Genomic DNA, 16,032 nt, shown 5'->3' with positions numbered 1-16,032 from the left:
ACAGTGCGATACAAATGAAGGCGCTGAAAGACTTAAAATTGGAACATAAACGTTTATTTCTTGTTTTTGCTTTTTCGACCTTTAACTAAGCGAGCCGCAAGATATCTTTCAGTTTCATAAATACAACCCAACCACACCGCAAATTAAGGCTGTACATGCCGTACGCACAAAGTGGCGGGCTCTTGTGCGTGCGTCAGTGCAAATGGGATAAGGAGCTTTGGGTGATTACGTAATGGGGGTAGTTGATGGGGCGCCGGGTGTGCGGGTGCTTCGCAAAATGTTTGCAATTTAATGAAGCGGAACAAAGGGCAACAGGGATGCGCGCGGTGCGACGTTTGTTGCTGCAACCGACTGCACGCGTCCACGTAAATGCGACAGACGAGACCCTTGACTTGGGGTTACTGTAAAAACATGCGATTAGCAACAGGCAAGTCTGGAAAGTGAGTGGAATTATCATTAAACTATTTTGTTTGTTCGCTTCCTAAATGAAATGATTTACATCCCTATAGTGTGCATGCTTTTGTATACTAGCATGGAATCATTTATATTCACATTTAAAGCGTATTTCATTTTTATCACTGTACAAACAACAGCAAAAAATAATTTATTCAAAAATTAAGAGATTGACGAAACTGTTGTTATTCGAGAATCTAGTTTACAATTGCACAACCAGTATATACCAAATTCACGTTGACAGACATACGAATTCTTCATTTACCCGTCCGAACAGACACAAACAACTTTACCACCGACCTCGTCCTGCCTGGCTACCACCAAACAACGCGACACGATATACGAAATTTCAAACGCCATGTTTTGTAGAAAGTTTGCTGCAGGCGGCGCGACTGCGTTTCCTTGACTTTTACAACGAAGGAAGACAAATGTTGTCTTGTTTGTGATTACCGACGTACGAAAATCCCCATGTAGACGGGTGCTTACTTAGAGAATCTCCGCCCTTGCGGTGTTTTGCTTCGTGGATTAGAGACGCCCAAGTCGGCGCAAGCGTTTTGCAAAAGAAGTTTACGACAGGTAAGGTAAGCAATGCTATACAGACGCACCCTAAAGCCAGCTTCTTGTGATATAACGGAAGGCCTAGCGGATTTTGTCATCCGCTGTGGGTGGCGACATTCAGCATTTCGTGTTCAGGGACAATGTACCCTTACCTGAGTGTTGATGGAAACACCGCTAAGCGTTACGCGCCCCAGGGTGCTCCCATTGTCGCTGGGTGAAGGCCACCATTACTGCCAGGGACCCTCTCCACGCCTAAGTGAACGAGAAAGTGGCGTGGATGGCACGCTAACAGGCTCTATAGTGCACGAGAGCATTCTATATTGTGACAACAACGCCCACCGGGCGCCCTTAATGGATTACGCCAGTTTGTTGCAATAGTACGGCTTCGGATTCACTTTAGTGTTCGGCTGTCTCGCTGTTGCTTGTTTTCGCACCAGATCCCAGATCAATAAGTTGACCACAGGGTTCTGCGGTTCGTCTGGAATGTACAGAATGGCACAGGCTTACGGCAAATTGGAAAAAGTGACAAGCCTGCTTCGACAGCAAAGACGCTTTGGCCCGCAACGCATTACCCTGCTTCGTGCAACTGCTTTCTGTTGGCAGGCGTCGGTAATTTACTCGTTAGAGCAAATTATTTCGCCCGATTGGTTGCTGAAACATAAACACAAACACAGAGCACTAAGTGTTCGGGTGCAAACATATGCCAGTTTTCAGGCGAAAATTGACAGCCCCCAATAATGGAAACCTTTCTCTAACACGTCCGGGTTTTTCACATTCTTACCCAGTACCCTAACAGTTAAACACTTTCAAGGTAAGTGCTGACGGAAACAGACATAAGCATCGCTAACGCGGAATACCGACTTTGAAACAGATAGCACAAAGTGCAAACCATGCTCACGGGAACGCGAAAATCTACTGATTACCAAAGGTACAAAAATATCGAATTGCATCGCGCCGACGATCGCTCTACATCGCCTGTTGCCAACAGGGATTCGTCAGCGTAGGATTGCAGTGTACTATTTCGGCAACGCGAGAAGTTTACCCCGACCTCTCCCCGGTAAACGTTTACTTATTAAAACACAATGGCATGCAAGTCCCCACTCAAAGCCCCAGAAATAGGACCACCCATAACCAAATGCCGACACGTATGTCTTTCGACAATAGCAAATCGCTGTAATACCTCTAAATCAACTCCCCCATCCCCAAACAACGTCGCACACCCTTATCCGCCGCTCTTACTGTTTACGTTTACCTTGGCATTAAAGGAAAGGGGAAAGGCACGGCCCGAAGTCCATTACTGCCATATCCAAAGCGCAAAGTAAGTGCGTATTGGCAGCGCGGATATCACACAATAGCCCCGTTGTTGGGAAGAGCAGAATTCGGCAACATTAATAAAAACGCTCGTGATTTATTTAAATGTACAAAGCGGCGCGACGTGTTTTGATAGAGTCGGGCCGTCGCTATCGTATGGGATTTCGAAGCTTAGTCCGACGGGAAATAACGAAGACAGGTCTACATTTCGTGCTGCGTTTGATTCGGTCGACAAACATTCCACCTTCTCGCAAGCACAATATCAGGTCGCCGCGCTTGGGTGAAGCATAATACGCCCTAGTCGTCCATCATTAAGGTATATCCCGTAGGGTCTTACGACCGGTTATGCATGCAAACCATGCACTGGTGAAACCGCTGGTAGAGAAAAAAAACAGTTACTCGAGATGAGTGACACACGTTTATGCATAAATTTATGCGGTAATGCAATTAAATCCAATGGAAACAGCTACAAACTGTAAAACTACTACAAATAAAGGGGAAACCAGCATTCAGGATGAATCACTAACCGCGGATTTCGTTCACAAAAAAACTTCAGCTCCAAATTGTGCAATTACTGTGGTAGACACATAGTTCTCTTGCAATTCACGAAAGCGCTTTGGGGCCCGAAGGCAATTTCTCTGTACCCAATTAGCGCCGCCCACCCCTCCGTCGTGGCAGTTGGTACCAAATTGCCCAACGCAAGCACAAAAGGCAACCGTTCCAGCAGACTTTGCCGCCGCGAAGAGTTTATTTCAACTACGCGCCAATTTTCTGGTTTCGGGATTGCGTTGATAGCAGGGCCGCCCAGGTCCGCGACAGTTAAAGCTCGTCTCGGGGTCGCAACGCCGCAAGGCTTTTATTTTCGGCTTTGGAAAACGCGCCATTAAAGGGAATTCCGTGCCAGAAGGCCTCGGATGACGTTGTTGGGGCGCGAAATGAAGCCGATTTACTCCCTCTCCATACCGCAACCCCAGAGCCAGCAATGTCTCAATTGAGAGCAAGGCTGGAATATTGTAGCGTTACTTTTGCATTTTGCACGATGTTTGCCTGACGAAGGGCACTCTGGCGTGAACGCCGATGCTTTTATCCGATTCCCAAGTAAATACTACGTAAAGGAAACCGAAAAAAGAACCGCGCCGGGGAAAAAACGGGCGCGCCTTTTGTTTGTCAACCTGTTTTTTGGGTCGTCGACAGTCGCGGGTAACTCGTTACAACCTATTTCACGCCGCCCCACAATCAGCGTAATTGAAGCGAGGATGACGTAGCGACATCTCGCTTCCAGCATGAAAGACACCGATTTCTATGCGGCAACGGAAGCAAGCGTCAGATCTCGCATAAAGCAATCCTCCTCGCGTACTGGCTATTCAGAACGAGGCTCGCCACAGCGGGTAGGCTTAAAGCAGCGGCGATTTTCCCTTTGTCAACTGAATAGAAGTCTTACCTCGAGTGTGAGATCTTTCGCTTTAGCCTTCTCTCTGTCCAGTCGCTTCTTGACGGTCGTTATCACACCTGTGAACAATTGTAGGATCGTTAGACATATGTTTAACGGTATGTGTGAGTGCGGTGGGTGGTATTCACAACAGATGGGGTGGTATACAATGCTGGGATTTTTACACACCAGAAATAAACCAATGGCCAAAACATGATTCGCATGATACCAAATATAACCATAGGCATTAACGTCATTGTCGTTTAAAGAGGAACCCATTCTGGGCATTGGGAAATAATTGATAGATTTGCGACTTTCACATCCCGACCCGTACAAACAAACCCAAAGGATGAAGGCAATTAAAAGACTTTCGTTAACACAGAAAAATTGTTCGGTGGCAGCTGAAGTAAATTCGAAACCAAATTGGTCTCCATGATTGCAGTTCAAACAATCATGAGGGAAAATATGAAAAAGTTACTCAGTTTTTAAGGTCTGTCTGTTGCCCTTTAAAACTTTTACAGTTAAGTGCTTGCGGAACAGGTTGAATATTATTAATGGCGTCCATGGCCTTCACAGGCGTCTCCGTTCATTTGAATTATGCGTTACCAGCTACTCTGTCAATGGAAAAACGCAGGCCTAAAACCAACTGTACACGGTCTAATGCAATTATTGGTGCCAGCAGCGCTTTAACTTGTTTAAACTTTACTTAATATTGCCATTGAAAATATTTAGGGGAAAAATCCCTTGCAAACTATGTGGTGATTAGTTGGTTTGCAACAACCCAGAAATACACATAGGTTATGGATAGCCAACATAAGTATGGCGTTGGCGTGTATAGGATACGGCTCTCTGTGTACAATGCACTTGTTCCTTATCGCACGTGAACTGGCGGTCCTCGCGAATAACATCATGATTATGTTTGAGTTAGGCGCCGCTCGGTGGCCCGACAGACCCGTTAGGGGACTTGGCATACCTTTAGATGATAAGGCCATCCTATCAACCGCAAATATCACTCGTCGCAGTTGCTTGTCCGCATGCAGGCTGTGTACGTAGGACGTCCATTGGCGTTAAACGCCTTAATCCCAGCGAAACGGACGAAGGCAACGAGGCGGTAATAAGTGGATATTCTGTGCCACGCGACTTGTCCGAGTTGATCTATGACCCTTAGTTTTGTTGCTATGCGCGGCGGTCCAAAAAAATAGCCGCCAATGCTTATCTTGATTTACCCGACGACCGGTTCGGCTGACGATATGTACACAACCAGTAAATTATGCATGTGCGCCAGTGGCACGTGAGTTATCGTAACTGGGCTCTACATTTTTTAGCGAAGATTGCATGACGTAAAAGAACTATGTTTTGTCAACGTTTCGCCGCAATCTAACGACTAATGCAATTCCCTTATCAGATCGACAGATCTAGCCCGACATCCATAACAAAGGAAGTTGTAAGTTTCAAATATGTGACAATTCAGAAATCGATTTTCAATCATAGCTTGAAATTTAAATTGAGCGCTTAAATCCACCGTTGAGCGAGGGCTCGCTGCGATCGTTCATCGCTGTTTCGTTTCAACATGTGGATGGCCAATTTTACGCCGGCGGGGCACTTCAAAGACCCGCTCAAAATAATCTGCCAGAGTCGACGGGGCGCAAGCATTTTGCATTCATTCTTCAATAAAGCGCGACCAGTTTTGGCACCCGCTATCACTGCAAGGCATCCCGGCAACGTATCCAAGTCATAGCTAGAAGTGTGTCTTGTCTTGACTTCGACGGCGATACCGTGGATGAAAAGGAAGTCCCGGTTCTGCGGTTGCTCTGCGGCACTCTTGCGATAAAGGTGACAGTCGCTCCCCAATTTCCCAGTTAAAATCGTCCAGAATCCGGGTGGAACCGACAATTGCGACGAATCTGGATACCGCGATAACGAGATCGAGATTTCCTGAAGCATGGCGAGTGCACATTGGCCAGCACAATATTTGAAACTTGTTGCCACAACACGAGCTAAACGAGTCCTAATCTCATTGTCTGTCTGCGGCTACCCGACAGACTCCCATGCTGTTTTTTTCTTAAAAAAGGTTGCGAGTACAATTAGAAACAACGTTTTCATCACCAAAATAATGCGCAAGTAAGCAATAAACCACGAGAAGAAGCGGAATTGTATCCAAACGTGGTGACGACATTGGGTGTTTTGCCGAAGTGCCTCAACATGAATCGATCCGACAGACAGCGAACTTCTCAGAACATATCCGCTTGCCTAAAGGAAACTTATCACGAGTTGATAGTGACGCGCCGTCAGGATTGCGACAGACGCCCGATCATCTTTAGCGAGAGTAGCTCCGACATGGTGGTCCGGCGTCGGCAATTTGTAGCCGCAGCGACTGTTATTCGAAGGAGACAATCGGGGCCCAGAGAGCGGGCCTTGTTGTGAAAATAAACTCTTCGTCCAGCCCCAGAAACCGTAGAAAGGGCCGCGCGTATATTCGCATCTCTCAAAGACGGCGCGCGTGTGTAACAGTGGCGAGGCAGCTCGGTTTGTCTGCCGTTTTCCCACCATACACCTTGTGAAGTGGCGATTCATCTGCTATTGTCTACGATCGCGATCTCATTGTGATGTCAGCGCCAATCAAGCCACACCCCACGCGGTCTGCGTTTCGCATCAAAAAGCTATTGTTTCGCCCACGTGGATTTTCTTCGACGTTCGGAAAGCAGACACGCGGAGAAGTGCACTTTACACTTTGTGGAATACGGAAAGATCGAGACATTTTGATTTCCGGAATAGTTCGTATTCCTATGAAAGCATCACAAGGAGGGTCTCAGGGTAGTACTGGCCCTGCGAGCGGGGACTAATGCGCGGGTATACATTAAAGCAATAAACTCCCGTGGCTAGAACGACCGGCGTGTTGTTTAAAACAACATCAAGCGAGCTAGGAACTGATTTGACCTTAAACCCACACTGACATGATTCGACTTTTCGCTGTGTTTTTTGCAAAAGTAATTTTTTAGTTGGTGCAAAAATGTTCAAGTCTTTAAATCGATTTGTGGGACAGTAGAAAACCTTTACTAACCGATTTGGCAGATCAACGTCCCATATCTCACAATTATGCATATATGTGTTCATTTCCACCATGTGAATAAATCTACATTAACAAGTTACTTGGGTAGAAAAAGGGGTAAAACTCTCCAGCGGTTTCATCAACAACATCAGCGGTTTAAGGCGAAGTCTGATCGTAATGCCATCGATATTGCAATCGGCATTGTATCTAACAGGCAAAATGATGAAGGCGTGGTTGCCTGTTTGCCGACAAACACCCGTTACTGATCCGCTTACGAAGTATATACATGCACACAGTACGGACCAGTAAGTCAACTACTGTCCTGCTCTGGAGTCCGAGAAGTCTGCTTGCCAGCTGTGTATATTTGATCGGCAGTAAGTCTTGTTGTGCGACGCGCGATCGTGGCTGTTAAACAGGCTGATTTAGGAGGAAAAGGCTCGTTAAAAGTTCACCCGGTTTTCTCACCTTTGGAGGCGAGTGGGCTTGATTTTTAGAAAACCGCATCGCGCCGCCTGTTAAAGAGCTGACTTTCCTAATTGCACCGCGCACTTTTCTCTCGACGCGTGTAAACAAACAATGCCGTTTACCGACGAGCAAAAAGGAAATGGCCCTTCGACACAATTTGACAGAGAGCGGACGGTCAATTTTCTCAAATTGCTCTTCGAGCGTTTCCCAACTGGTCCAGAATCAGTTTCGCGGCCTTTCGATCCCATTGCGCTTTATTGCCGCGCGTTTGAGCTGTCAATGTGCGACGCGGGTAAAATGATTTGTGGCCACGTCTGTAGAACGCACTGTGATAGAAGAACATCAGTCCAGACTCGAATCCCTTAACATTCACGTGTTTACAAAATGAAAGTAATTTCGTTTTAACTGTCAACGCAACAGTAACCACAGAAAGAATTGTTCATCCTACAAACAAGGCCTATACTGCTTGTTCGGTTTACTTTAAAGTGAACGTGCAGTTTCTCCAAGGGTCATATTCGTTTAAAACTGAACCCGGAAGCGCGACTTATAATGACACGTAAAGCGCTGAATCGACAAGGTTGGGGTAAGTTTACAACGAGCACAAAACACTCGACTTACGCGCGCACAGTTTGCCCAGTGACTCACGCTAAGTCGATATTTACCGGGGATGCTCTGGAGCGTCGGACGAAACTTTAAGCTTAACGTACCACAACAAGTTTGTTTAGCCGCGTTGCACGCGTTTTATGTCCGGGAACAAGGTGCTGTCCATCTTTGTGAAAGCCCGAATAAACTTGGTCGGTGTTGGCGGTTTGGAGAGTTTTGAGAAACCGCAAGAACACTGATTGCAAAGTTTTTATTTAGGCCCGAGAGACTCTCAGCGGCCGGCTCAACTTTCAAAGATGGCGAACCGCCCATAATTACATCACCCAGCAGCTACCCGTGCCATCAGTCAATGCGTCCAAAGTAACTGAGAACAATCGCGCCTGGGCTTTCCTAAGGCACACGATAACGTTGATGAAGGCGGCCATTTTGGTGCGACCCAACGGCGAGTAACGGGTTAAGACGAATATGCGCAACCACCACAAAGGGCGAAAAACACCCTGGCCCCGGTTCGCTAACGAACAATAGGTCGCAAGCGGGAGCCGCAGACGACTTTCTCCCGTTTGGGTTCCGGCGCGGCGACTTTATCATGCGGAATTTTATGATCACGGTGCCATCAGCACCTCGCGCACTCCAAAACACAACAGCGATGAGTGATACACAGCTATCATAACACCTATGGATCGAGCCCGTTGGACGGCCGACGAATGTTTAGCTTTAGGACAATCACAACACATGGGAATTCCCCCAAGTCGGTTCAACCTTGTCGCTGTGTTTGGAAAAGGAAGGAGTTCAGTGCCTGTGTCTTGGACGTTCACGAAGTGCCGAAATCCGAGAGCGTTATTGAACTGATGACTGAAGACCACAAAGACGTTGAAATTCGTGATCGCAGGTGTCGCAGTTTCGTGAACGCCCTCGTGGAAACAACTTTAAAGGTATTGCGCAAACAGCCTTCTCCGTCGTGACAATGTCCCTTGCTAAATGACGAGGGCAAATACTTTACGCGAAGCGATGTTTTTTTAGGTGTTAGACAAACGTGATTGTTGGCAAAATAATAACTTCAGAATTTTTGGCGTATTTCTTATTTTTTTCCATCGCCTTGAAACTAAAGAACCAAGTCTTATGCAACAACAAAATGGGAAAATGTGATCAGAGATCAGTTTTAAGCAAATACAATGGACAAAACAACTGGGGCTGGGTCGCCTAATTACATTTCTTACACGCAAACAAACCCTGTAACCAGGATGTAACCTACCACTGATTAAAATGCCCGACGTCACCGCGCTATGTAAAGGTGTCGCACGCGTGAAGTGAACTGTAAGGTGGGTTAATCGCATTTCGTAGGAAATTAAGGGTCCGGGAACACCGTACAGAGCAAAGCCGGCCTTAGAAAGTAACCACTGGCGTTGATTCACGCCCGCTGAACGAAAAACTGCACGACAGTCGGTTCTTTGTCAGAATAACTGCTGTGGGATCGTTTGGAAGTTGACCTTTACTAGTTACCAGGGTCCATTATCGCGGTAATTGCTGATGTAATTTGTCGGCTATCGAAATATTGTCGCCTAATTAACGTGGGTTTCCGATTCCATACAAAATTGAATAATGTTACCATGTGTAACCAGGTTAAGTGGAACATTACATGTTGACATGTTAACCGCATAAAAAGAAACTACAGAGGTTAATATGGCAGTACTGGAAATGTGAGCATGATTTAATAGTTAGGATTTACATTGGACAACTATTTGCTTTGTGCAGAATTTGGAATTGGAACATGTGGAAACAGGTTCTTGCTTGTTTCTTACTGTGGAGCAAAGATCTTGCGTGAAACCGCAATACTCGTAAACTGTATTTGCAGTTTCCAAAGAATGACTCAACGAATTCTCACTGGTATTCAGTGTCATCCCCAGAGTTCCTGACACTAACACTAAGGAACGCAAAGATATACATTTCAAACCCAGTGAAGTCGCAACCCTGAATATTCGCTTAATAATACCGCGCAACTGCAAGTCGCGGTAACACCGACGAAGACCTATCAGTAGTTCCATTAGTGGATAATTGGCAGTGTGCCGGGCCGTCGAAGCGGTAAAACAGCGGCCAATACTAATCGCGGCCGACAAAAATCTGATTTAAAGATGATTTGCTTTTCATGTGGACAAAACTGAGCGTTCATGATTGATGGCAACAATTACAAGATATGATCGCGGTGTTGCGGGAAACGCTTGGAAGAGAAAAGTTTGCCACGAGTTTGTGGAGGCAACAAGCTTCGGCATATTGTTTCTTCGGAAGCGAAAGCTGTAAGGCCGTTCATGCAAATAATCGTGATAAATCATTGCACATGTATTTTCCATCTTTTGTCAAGAGCTCTTTAAAGATCTACATGTAATATGCAGGCAAATAAACGCAAAAATGAAGCAGCAAACGTCACTCTTTAGCTGAGACCAATAATAGGTAAAGTTGTTGCTAATTGGAATGTTCTTAATTAAGGCAAGCGTACAAGCTTTTTTACAAAAAAAGAGCCCGCAGTATCACCGCTACTGACAATGCGGTTGAAGAAGCGAAGAAATCAACCCGCAAATAATTTCACAGCGCCTCATAATCTAACAAACTCTTAAATGGTATGCGGCAATATCTTTGCGGCGAGTTGGGCAATTGCGATCCGAACCCCCAGCTGCGGAAAGCGTGAATGGAAAATCTGTTGACGCTCTTCGTTCTCAGAAGCACTTCCTGTTGGGCCGCGAGAATAACGACGGCCGCGAACAAAGGCGCGTTGAAGTGCTTCAACCCCCACGCGCAAGATTAACATCTGCAGCTTTCACAGAGCGCCCACTGCGCTTATGCAGGATTCCTTTGCACAATAGCGCATCGACCGTAATTAGATTAAGGACGTCGCGGTGATATTTAACCGGTCGCGCTACGCTCTTGTCCCGCCAGGCAAGGTTTAACCCCTCTGCCAACAATTTTCTGCGACAGCAACCGACCGACAAGGGATTCTTTGATTCCCGCATGTTTGCGCAAACACCCAAGTTGGACTTCGGTACCTTTACTGAACGAGGGAGAAATATTTTCCGATTTATGAAAGACCCATTGACAAAAACACGAGCGCATTTTCGGGCAATTCATCATAATTGTCACAGGGATTGTGCACCGAAACCAAGCGGCGGGTGCACTTCTACTTTGCTTGTTTCGCGACACTGTTCGCACTGATCAAAGGAAACGGGAATATGCACAAAAGGGTACAGAGCTAAGGCCCGGTTGAGAGCAACGGGGTTTGAGCACATCCGCGACAATGGCCCTCAAAGGCACTCGCTTGGGCGCGAGCGTCACGGCTGGACGAATAGGCAGAAAGGAAAACGCGAAATCTCTCTTTCCTGTTTGTTGCTTCTCGACACGGACGTTTGTAATCCGTCGGAGAGTTGCCGCAAGCCTCTCAGCAATGACACTAGTCGTTGCGTAGAAGTGGGTGTCATCGCTCTACTTTACACGAGTACTGCGTTGCTGTTTTGGGGTGTAACCTATCTCCCGCGGTTCTACTTGCTTTAAGCAGTTAACAGTTAGAAGTAATGTTACTGGTTACGCACGGAAAGAACATTTAAAGCAAATGTTTTTTTTATGCACTGTTGGAATTATAGCACAAAATGCACCCTCACGATAATTGGTTAAAATATATGAAAAACCCCACATTCACTTCACCAAACACCAGATTTCCTTCAGTTGCGCAATACATCGCAAACAAGCCCTTACCCCATCGAAGCGCGTAGAAAACTATCTGCAAACCATGCTAAACTGTGTTTGAACAAAAAACCACACGTTAAATATATTCGAATGCGACAGTTGGTAACCTAGCAGCACCACATAACCTGTGTAATGTCGCCAATGAATCAGTAAGTGATCGTTAATGGGAATAAAGTACACAATAGGGCCCGTTGGTGTTTCGCAATAAACTTTTAAGTCGGGTCGCGCATGAGATAATTAGATTGTATCCGCAGGAAAGAAAGTGTAACTATACGCATGATAAATTTTAACAAGCTTTATGTGGAGAGACGGACGCAGCATGTGTTTGCTTGGTGGCAATGCCGTAGGAGATCAAACGAGGTTTGAGGACTCGGAAACAAAACAAGGACGATGGCTGTAAATTGACAAAGTGCGGCGCAAGAGCTTTTGTCATCCGCAACTAGCAGTTGCGTCACAGGCTTCAACGACCGATCGTAAAACGGCAACAGAATACGAATTTAATTAAAGCAACGTAGGTAGCCAAGCAAGTACAACGGAAGCAATTTACTCCCAAAATGTTCACTCACATATAGCGGACGGCATTGACAGTTTTACGAACATGTGCTTGGTTGGATAAAATCTGGAAACGTACGTAAACAGGTCGCTTTATATACAAAGAGGGGAAACCTAGCAATCAACAAAAACAAAAACTAGATCCTTCTGAAACACTTTCGCGCACTTCATGACCGAAATTGTTATTTTACCAAAAGGTCACGGCAAAAATTTATCAATTGGACAGGGTAAACGCTGGTGCTGCTGGGCTACTGACATTGTTAACCGCACCTGGCGAGACAGGGGCGAAAAGGCTAACCGACGTCTTCTAATCACCGAGCCGCAGAAAGCGATCCAGGCTGGCAAGGGCCAAACAGACCGATCGTATATTTTTAGCCGATTACGTAAGAGAATGCATAGGTAAGTCTACGGGGGCTTGCAGACGCGAATGCGATCGATGAACGATGAATACTGAACTCGACAGCGAGCCCGCAAATCGATGCGCGGTACATTTGGAGAGGTATGGACTCTTATTCCGACCCCATTATTTGTTTGAACGGCGCCGACGGACAAGGTATATGACACACACGTTGCGTAACCAGAAAAAGGCTGCGGGACCTCTGTCTGGCATTAGAAATGTAGAAAGAGAATAGACGCGGCGCAGTGACGATGCACGTAACGTTTGCTTAACCGTGGTGGCAGGCGTTGAAAAAACAAGCGGACCTGTCGCAATGTCAGCTGATGTGCTTTTGCTGCGCGGTCATCTGCACTGTTTGCCCAACCTATCTCGAACCGCTGACATAGCGCTGATTACAGGGGGTGGAGCAGACGTGAACGTGTATTAGGAAGTAAACGACCGGAGATCTGCTCCCTTGGGATCATGACCGCGATTGTGCGACAAAGCCGACCCCTTGCCCTAGCGTGCGCGTACGCTCTTTGATAAGCTCAAAGCCCATTAGCTTCGACTCATGACGGTCAGACGCAATTGATCTGGGCGGCATGTATGTTTGTTTTAGTGCTTGTTTCTATAGGTCGCTTCTGGGGGCATGCACGCTATTAAAGCACTTTACGGTCCAACGCGTAGAGCAAGAAGTACATTTTGAGCAAACTATTTTACAAAGTAGTTAATGTAACGGTTCAGCTTGTGATAACACCTTGATGAGTACAAAATCACACCTTGATGGAAGAAATTTCCCCCCGGGTGGGCAAATTTAATCCCATTTAAGAACCTCTGACATTCACTAAAAGCAACCAAAACACAACCGACCACGAACTTATTGAGCAGCACTCACTGTTTAAAAGTGGCACGGAGGGTAAAGTGTGACGAACCGGTGACGGGTAAATTGGGTTAACACTCGTTTCCGGGGCACTTTCGCAGTGCCCGGGCGCAAAAATTTACCTCAATACAAACAGGTCGTTTATTAGACCATTCATCAAACGCGGGCTTTCAAACAAAACGTTTGGAAGCTATCTGGGCCAACAATCGCTGAAGGATGGGTACGGATTAGCGAAAGGCAATGGGCCATCCACAGTTACTCCCTACGTGCTCTTTGTTTCGGTAGGCGGTTGTTTTGCCTCCCCTGGCTGAGGGTGCGAGAAAATATTAATTTGTCTGGTATGCGAACAACGCCAGCAGGCGATGTTAGGCAAACAGGCGCAGCGCGATGCTGATAACACCTGGAGATGCCGGTCGACGCGGGCAAAAGACTGCCTAACCGATGGTAGCAGATGGCTTGGAAGGCAATAAAGAGGAGATTTGACACGACGGAGGGTCGACCCCAACTGACATGCTAATAAAACATATTGCGAATTAAATCCGTGACGAGGGTAGGTGTAGATATAGGCCTGGTATTGAAGTTTGAAATAGATTGCGGCTTGTATTAATTGGTCTTTTTCGTGGTTTTGTGTGTAGTGTAAATATTGTAAACGCCGGTTTGCTTTCGTAACAAAATTTCGTAATACCACTTACAGTTCTGTTTCAAAAAAGTACTGATTTAAGTTTAATTTCACAAGTTAACCAATGAGCAAACCTTGGCACTCGTGTATGCAACAAAGTGCGGTAAAACATTTTCAAAACAACTGTCTAACAACACAATTTCCCTTCGCGTCCCCTTCACCCTGTGGGCTCGCGTGGCGGTCTTGTTATGATTGCAACACGTCGCCAAGACCTTAATTAAAAGGAACCGCGCGATCGCCACGTTATACGAAGCAGGTGATCATTGAAACAAGAAAGAGGGAAGGGTGAATGCAGCCGGTAAGAACAATTTGCCAACGGCACATTTTGGTCCAAAAGCGTCTAATTAAAAACGCTGCAAGTTCATAGCGATCTGAATGGATCGCAACACGCCGATCATTCAACCTCGGGGCGGGCCTGGCGCAGTTTACCACAGGTTAACGTCAACAAACATGCGCTTAACAAGTCGGTGGGCGGTGTGAAGGATTGTGAAGCTTTGTTCCTAAGGCGGCATAACACAATGACGAACATATCGTCATAATTTGAAAGCTCCTCTCCATGTCAGGATTACGTTACATACGTCGAACAAAGGCACGAGTTTGTGAATTGGTTTGTTGGAATATGCCTGTGTCGATTTGTCGAGCGACGAACCGCGTCGATGACGAGGGATATCTCGCCTTTGTCCGATCTGTTCTATGCCTCGAAAGCAACGCGCCTAATTAAAGCCGCCGTTGTTTACAGGGCGTTCGATACATTAAGTCTTGTTGGAAAACGGATCCATAAACGAAATTGGAGAGAGTCCGTTATGAAAGCTAACACTTGCCTCCGCTTAATTTATTCATTAAAGCGAATCTGCCAAACGATATTAGATAACAATACACCGGAAATATAGTAACGACAACGCCCCTTTGCCTCTATTTAAACAAACGTAACACAATGGATAAATATTTGCTGCTTCCCACTTATAAATAACAGGGCAAAACGAATGATAACAATTTTTCCTGACAAATGCACGACAGCTTTTCCTGCTAATGCAACTAAGGGTACGACTTTTGGATTACCGCCGCCCCGTGAAGGCCCCCAACGCTGGTAACATTACCCTGACGAGGTGGAAAAGCCTTTGTCTCACGTACAAGTTCAACGCAGCCGAAAGGGAGTGCGCGCGGTGTCAAGTGTGTGGTGTTACGGATACACAATCAGGTTCGGGAGAAAAACAATTGAAATGTTCGCGCGTTGGTTAAATGCATCTGTAGGGGTCGTAAGGTCTTGCAAAAAGTACAGGATTGGGGAACAAGCGACGTGAAAACAACCGCAAGAGAACGCTGTCCTTAATCGCGTCGACTTAACGCAGCTGGCAGCGCAATGCGATACTGTGGTTGCAAAGCAGAAAACCGGATTACCCTCGACTTCAAAACGCGCCAAAATGGCGTACAGCATTGAATTCGAGTTTCCTAAACCACTTGTATGTCTACTGACCGAACCAAAACAAGGAATTCTTACCGGTGCGTCCGTCGATCCTAAAAATTTCGTTTGGTGTTGTGAATGTGTATCTCAATATCTCGTCCGGGCCGCCATCTTTATCCGTGACATTGATTGTGGTCACAACGCTCCCCTGTGGACTGTTTTCCTCGATGCTAAATACCAAGAAAAGGTAGGAATAAAATACCATTTGTAACATTTTTATTAACTAGATACCAACCTTGCATAGTATACAGGCTGATCAGGCATTGGGACATTGTCGTTGATGTCTGTAACCTCAACAAGCACAAACGCGTGGCCGGACAATGGAAGAGGTGCTCGGTCCTTGGCCTCGATGTTTAGCCAATAGTAACGCTGCGTCTCGCGGTCCAGAGACCGGGTTGTATAAATAGTACCTGTGTCAAAAACGAAGGAACAGCGTTAAATTTTTGCTCGCCCGTCAAGCGCAAATAAGATAAAGAGATTGGAATT

At 46.2% G+C, this 16,032-nt stretch overlaps 1 protein-coding gene across 3 annotated transcripts in view; it reads right to left on the bottom strand.

Moving 5' to 3' along the window:
• LOC145911417 (protocadherin Fat 1-like) overlaps positions 1-16,032 on the bottom strand; it is a 49,315-nt gene that overhangs the window by 26,039 nt on the left and 7,244 nt on the right. For all 3 annotated transcript variants that reach the window (XM_082998739.1, XM_082998741.1, XM_082998740.1), the window contains exons 3-5: positions 15,782-15,956; positions 15,583-15,716; positions 3,764-3,831 (exon numbers count right to left, since the gene is read on the bottom strand). In XM_082998739.1, the coding sequence (XP_082854865.1) occupies positions 3,764-3,831; positions 15,583-15,716; positions 15,782-15,956 (377 nt within the window). The remainder of the gene's footprint in view (positions 1-3,763; positions 3,832-15,582; positions 15,717-15,781; positions 15,957-16,032) is intronic.

This window comes from Ascidia mentula, chromosome 8 (assembly GCF_947561715.1).
Source record: "Ascidia mentula chromosome 8, kaAscMent1.1, whole genome shotgun sequence".
Lineage (NCBI taxonomy): Eukaryota > Metazoa > Chordata > Ascidiacea > Phlebobranchia > Ascidiidae > Ascidia > Ascidia mentula.
This window is presented reverse-complemented; position numbering and strand designations above follow the sequence as displayed.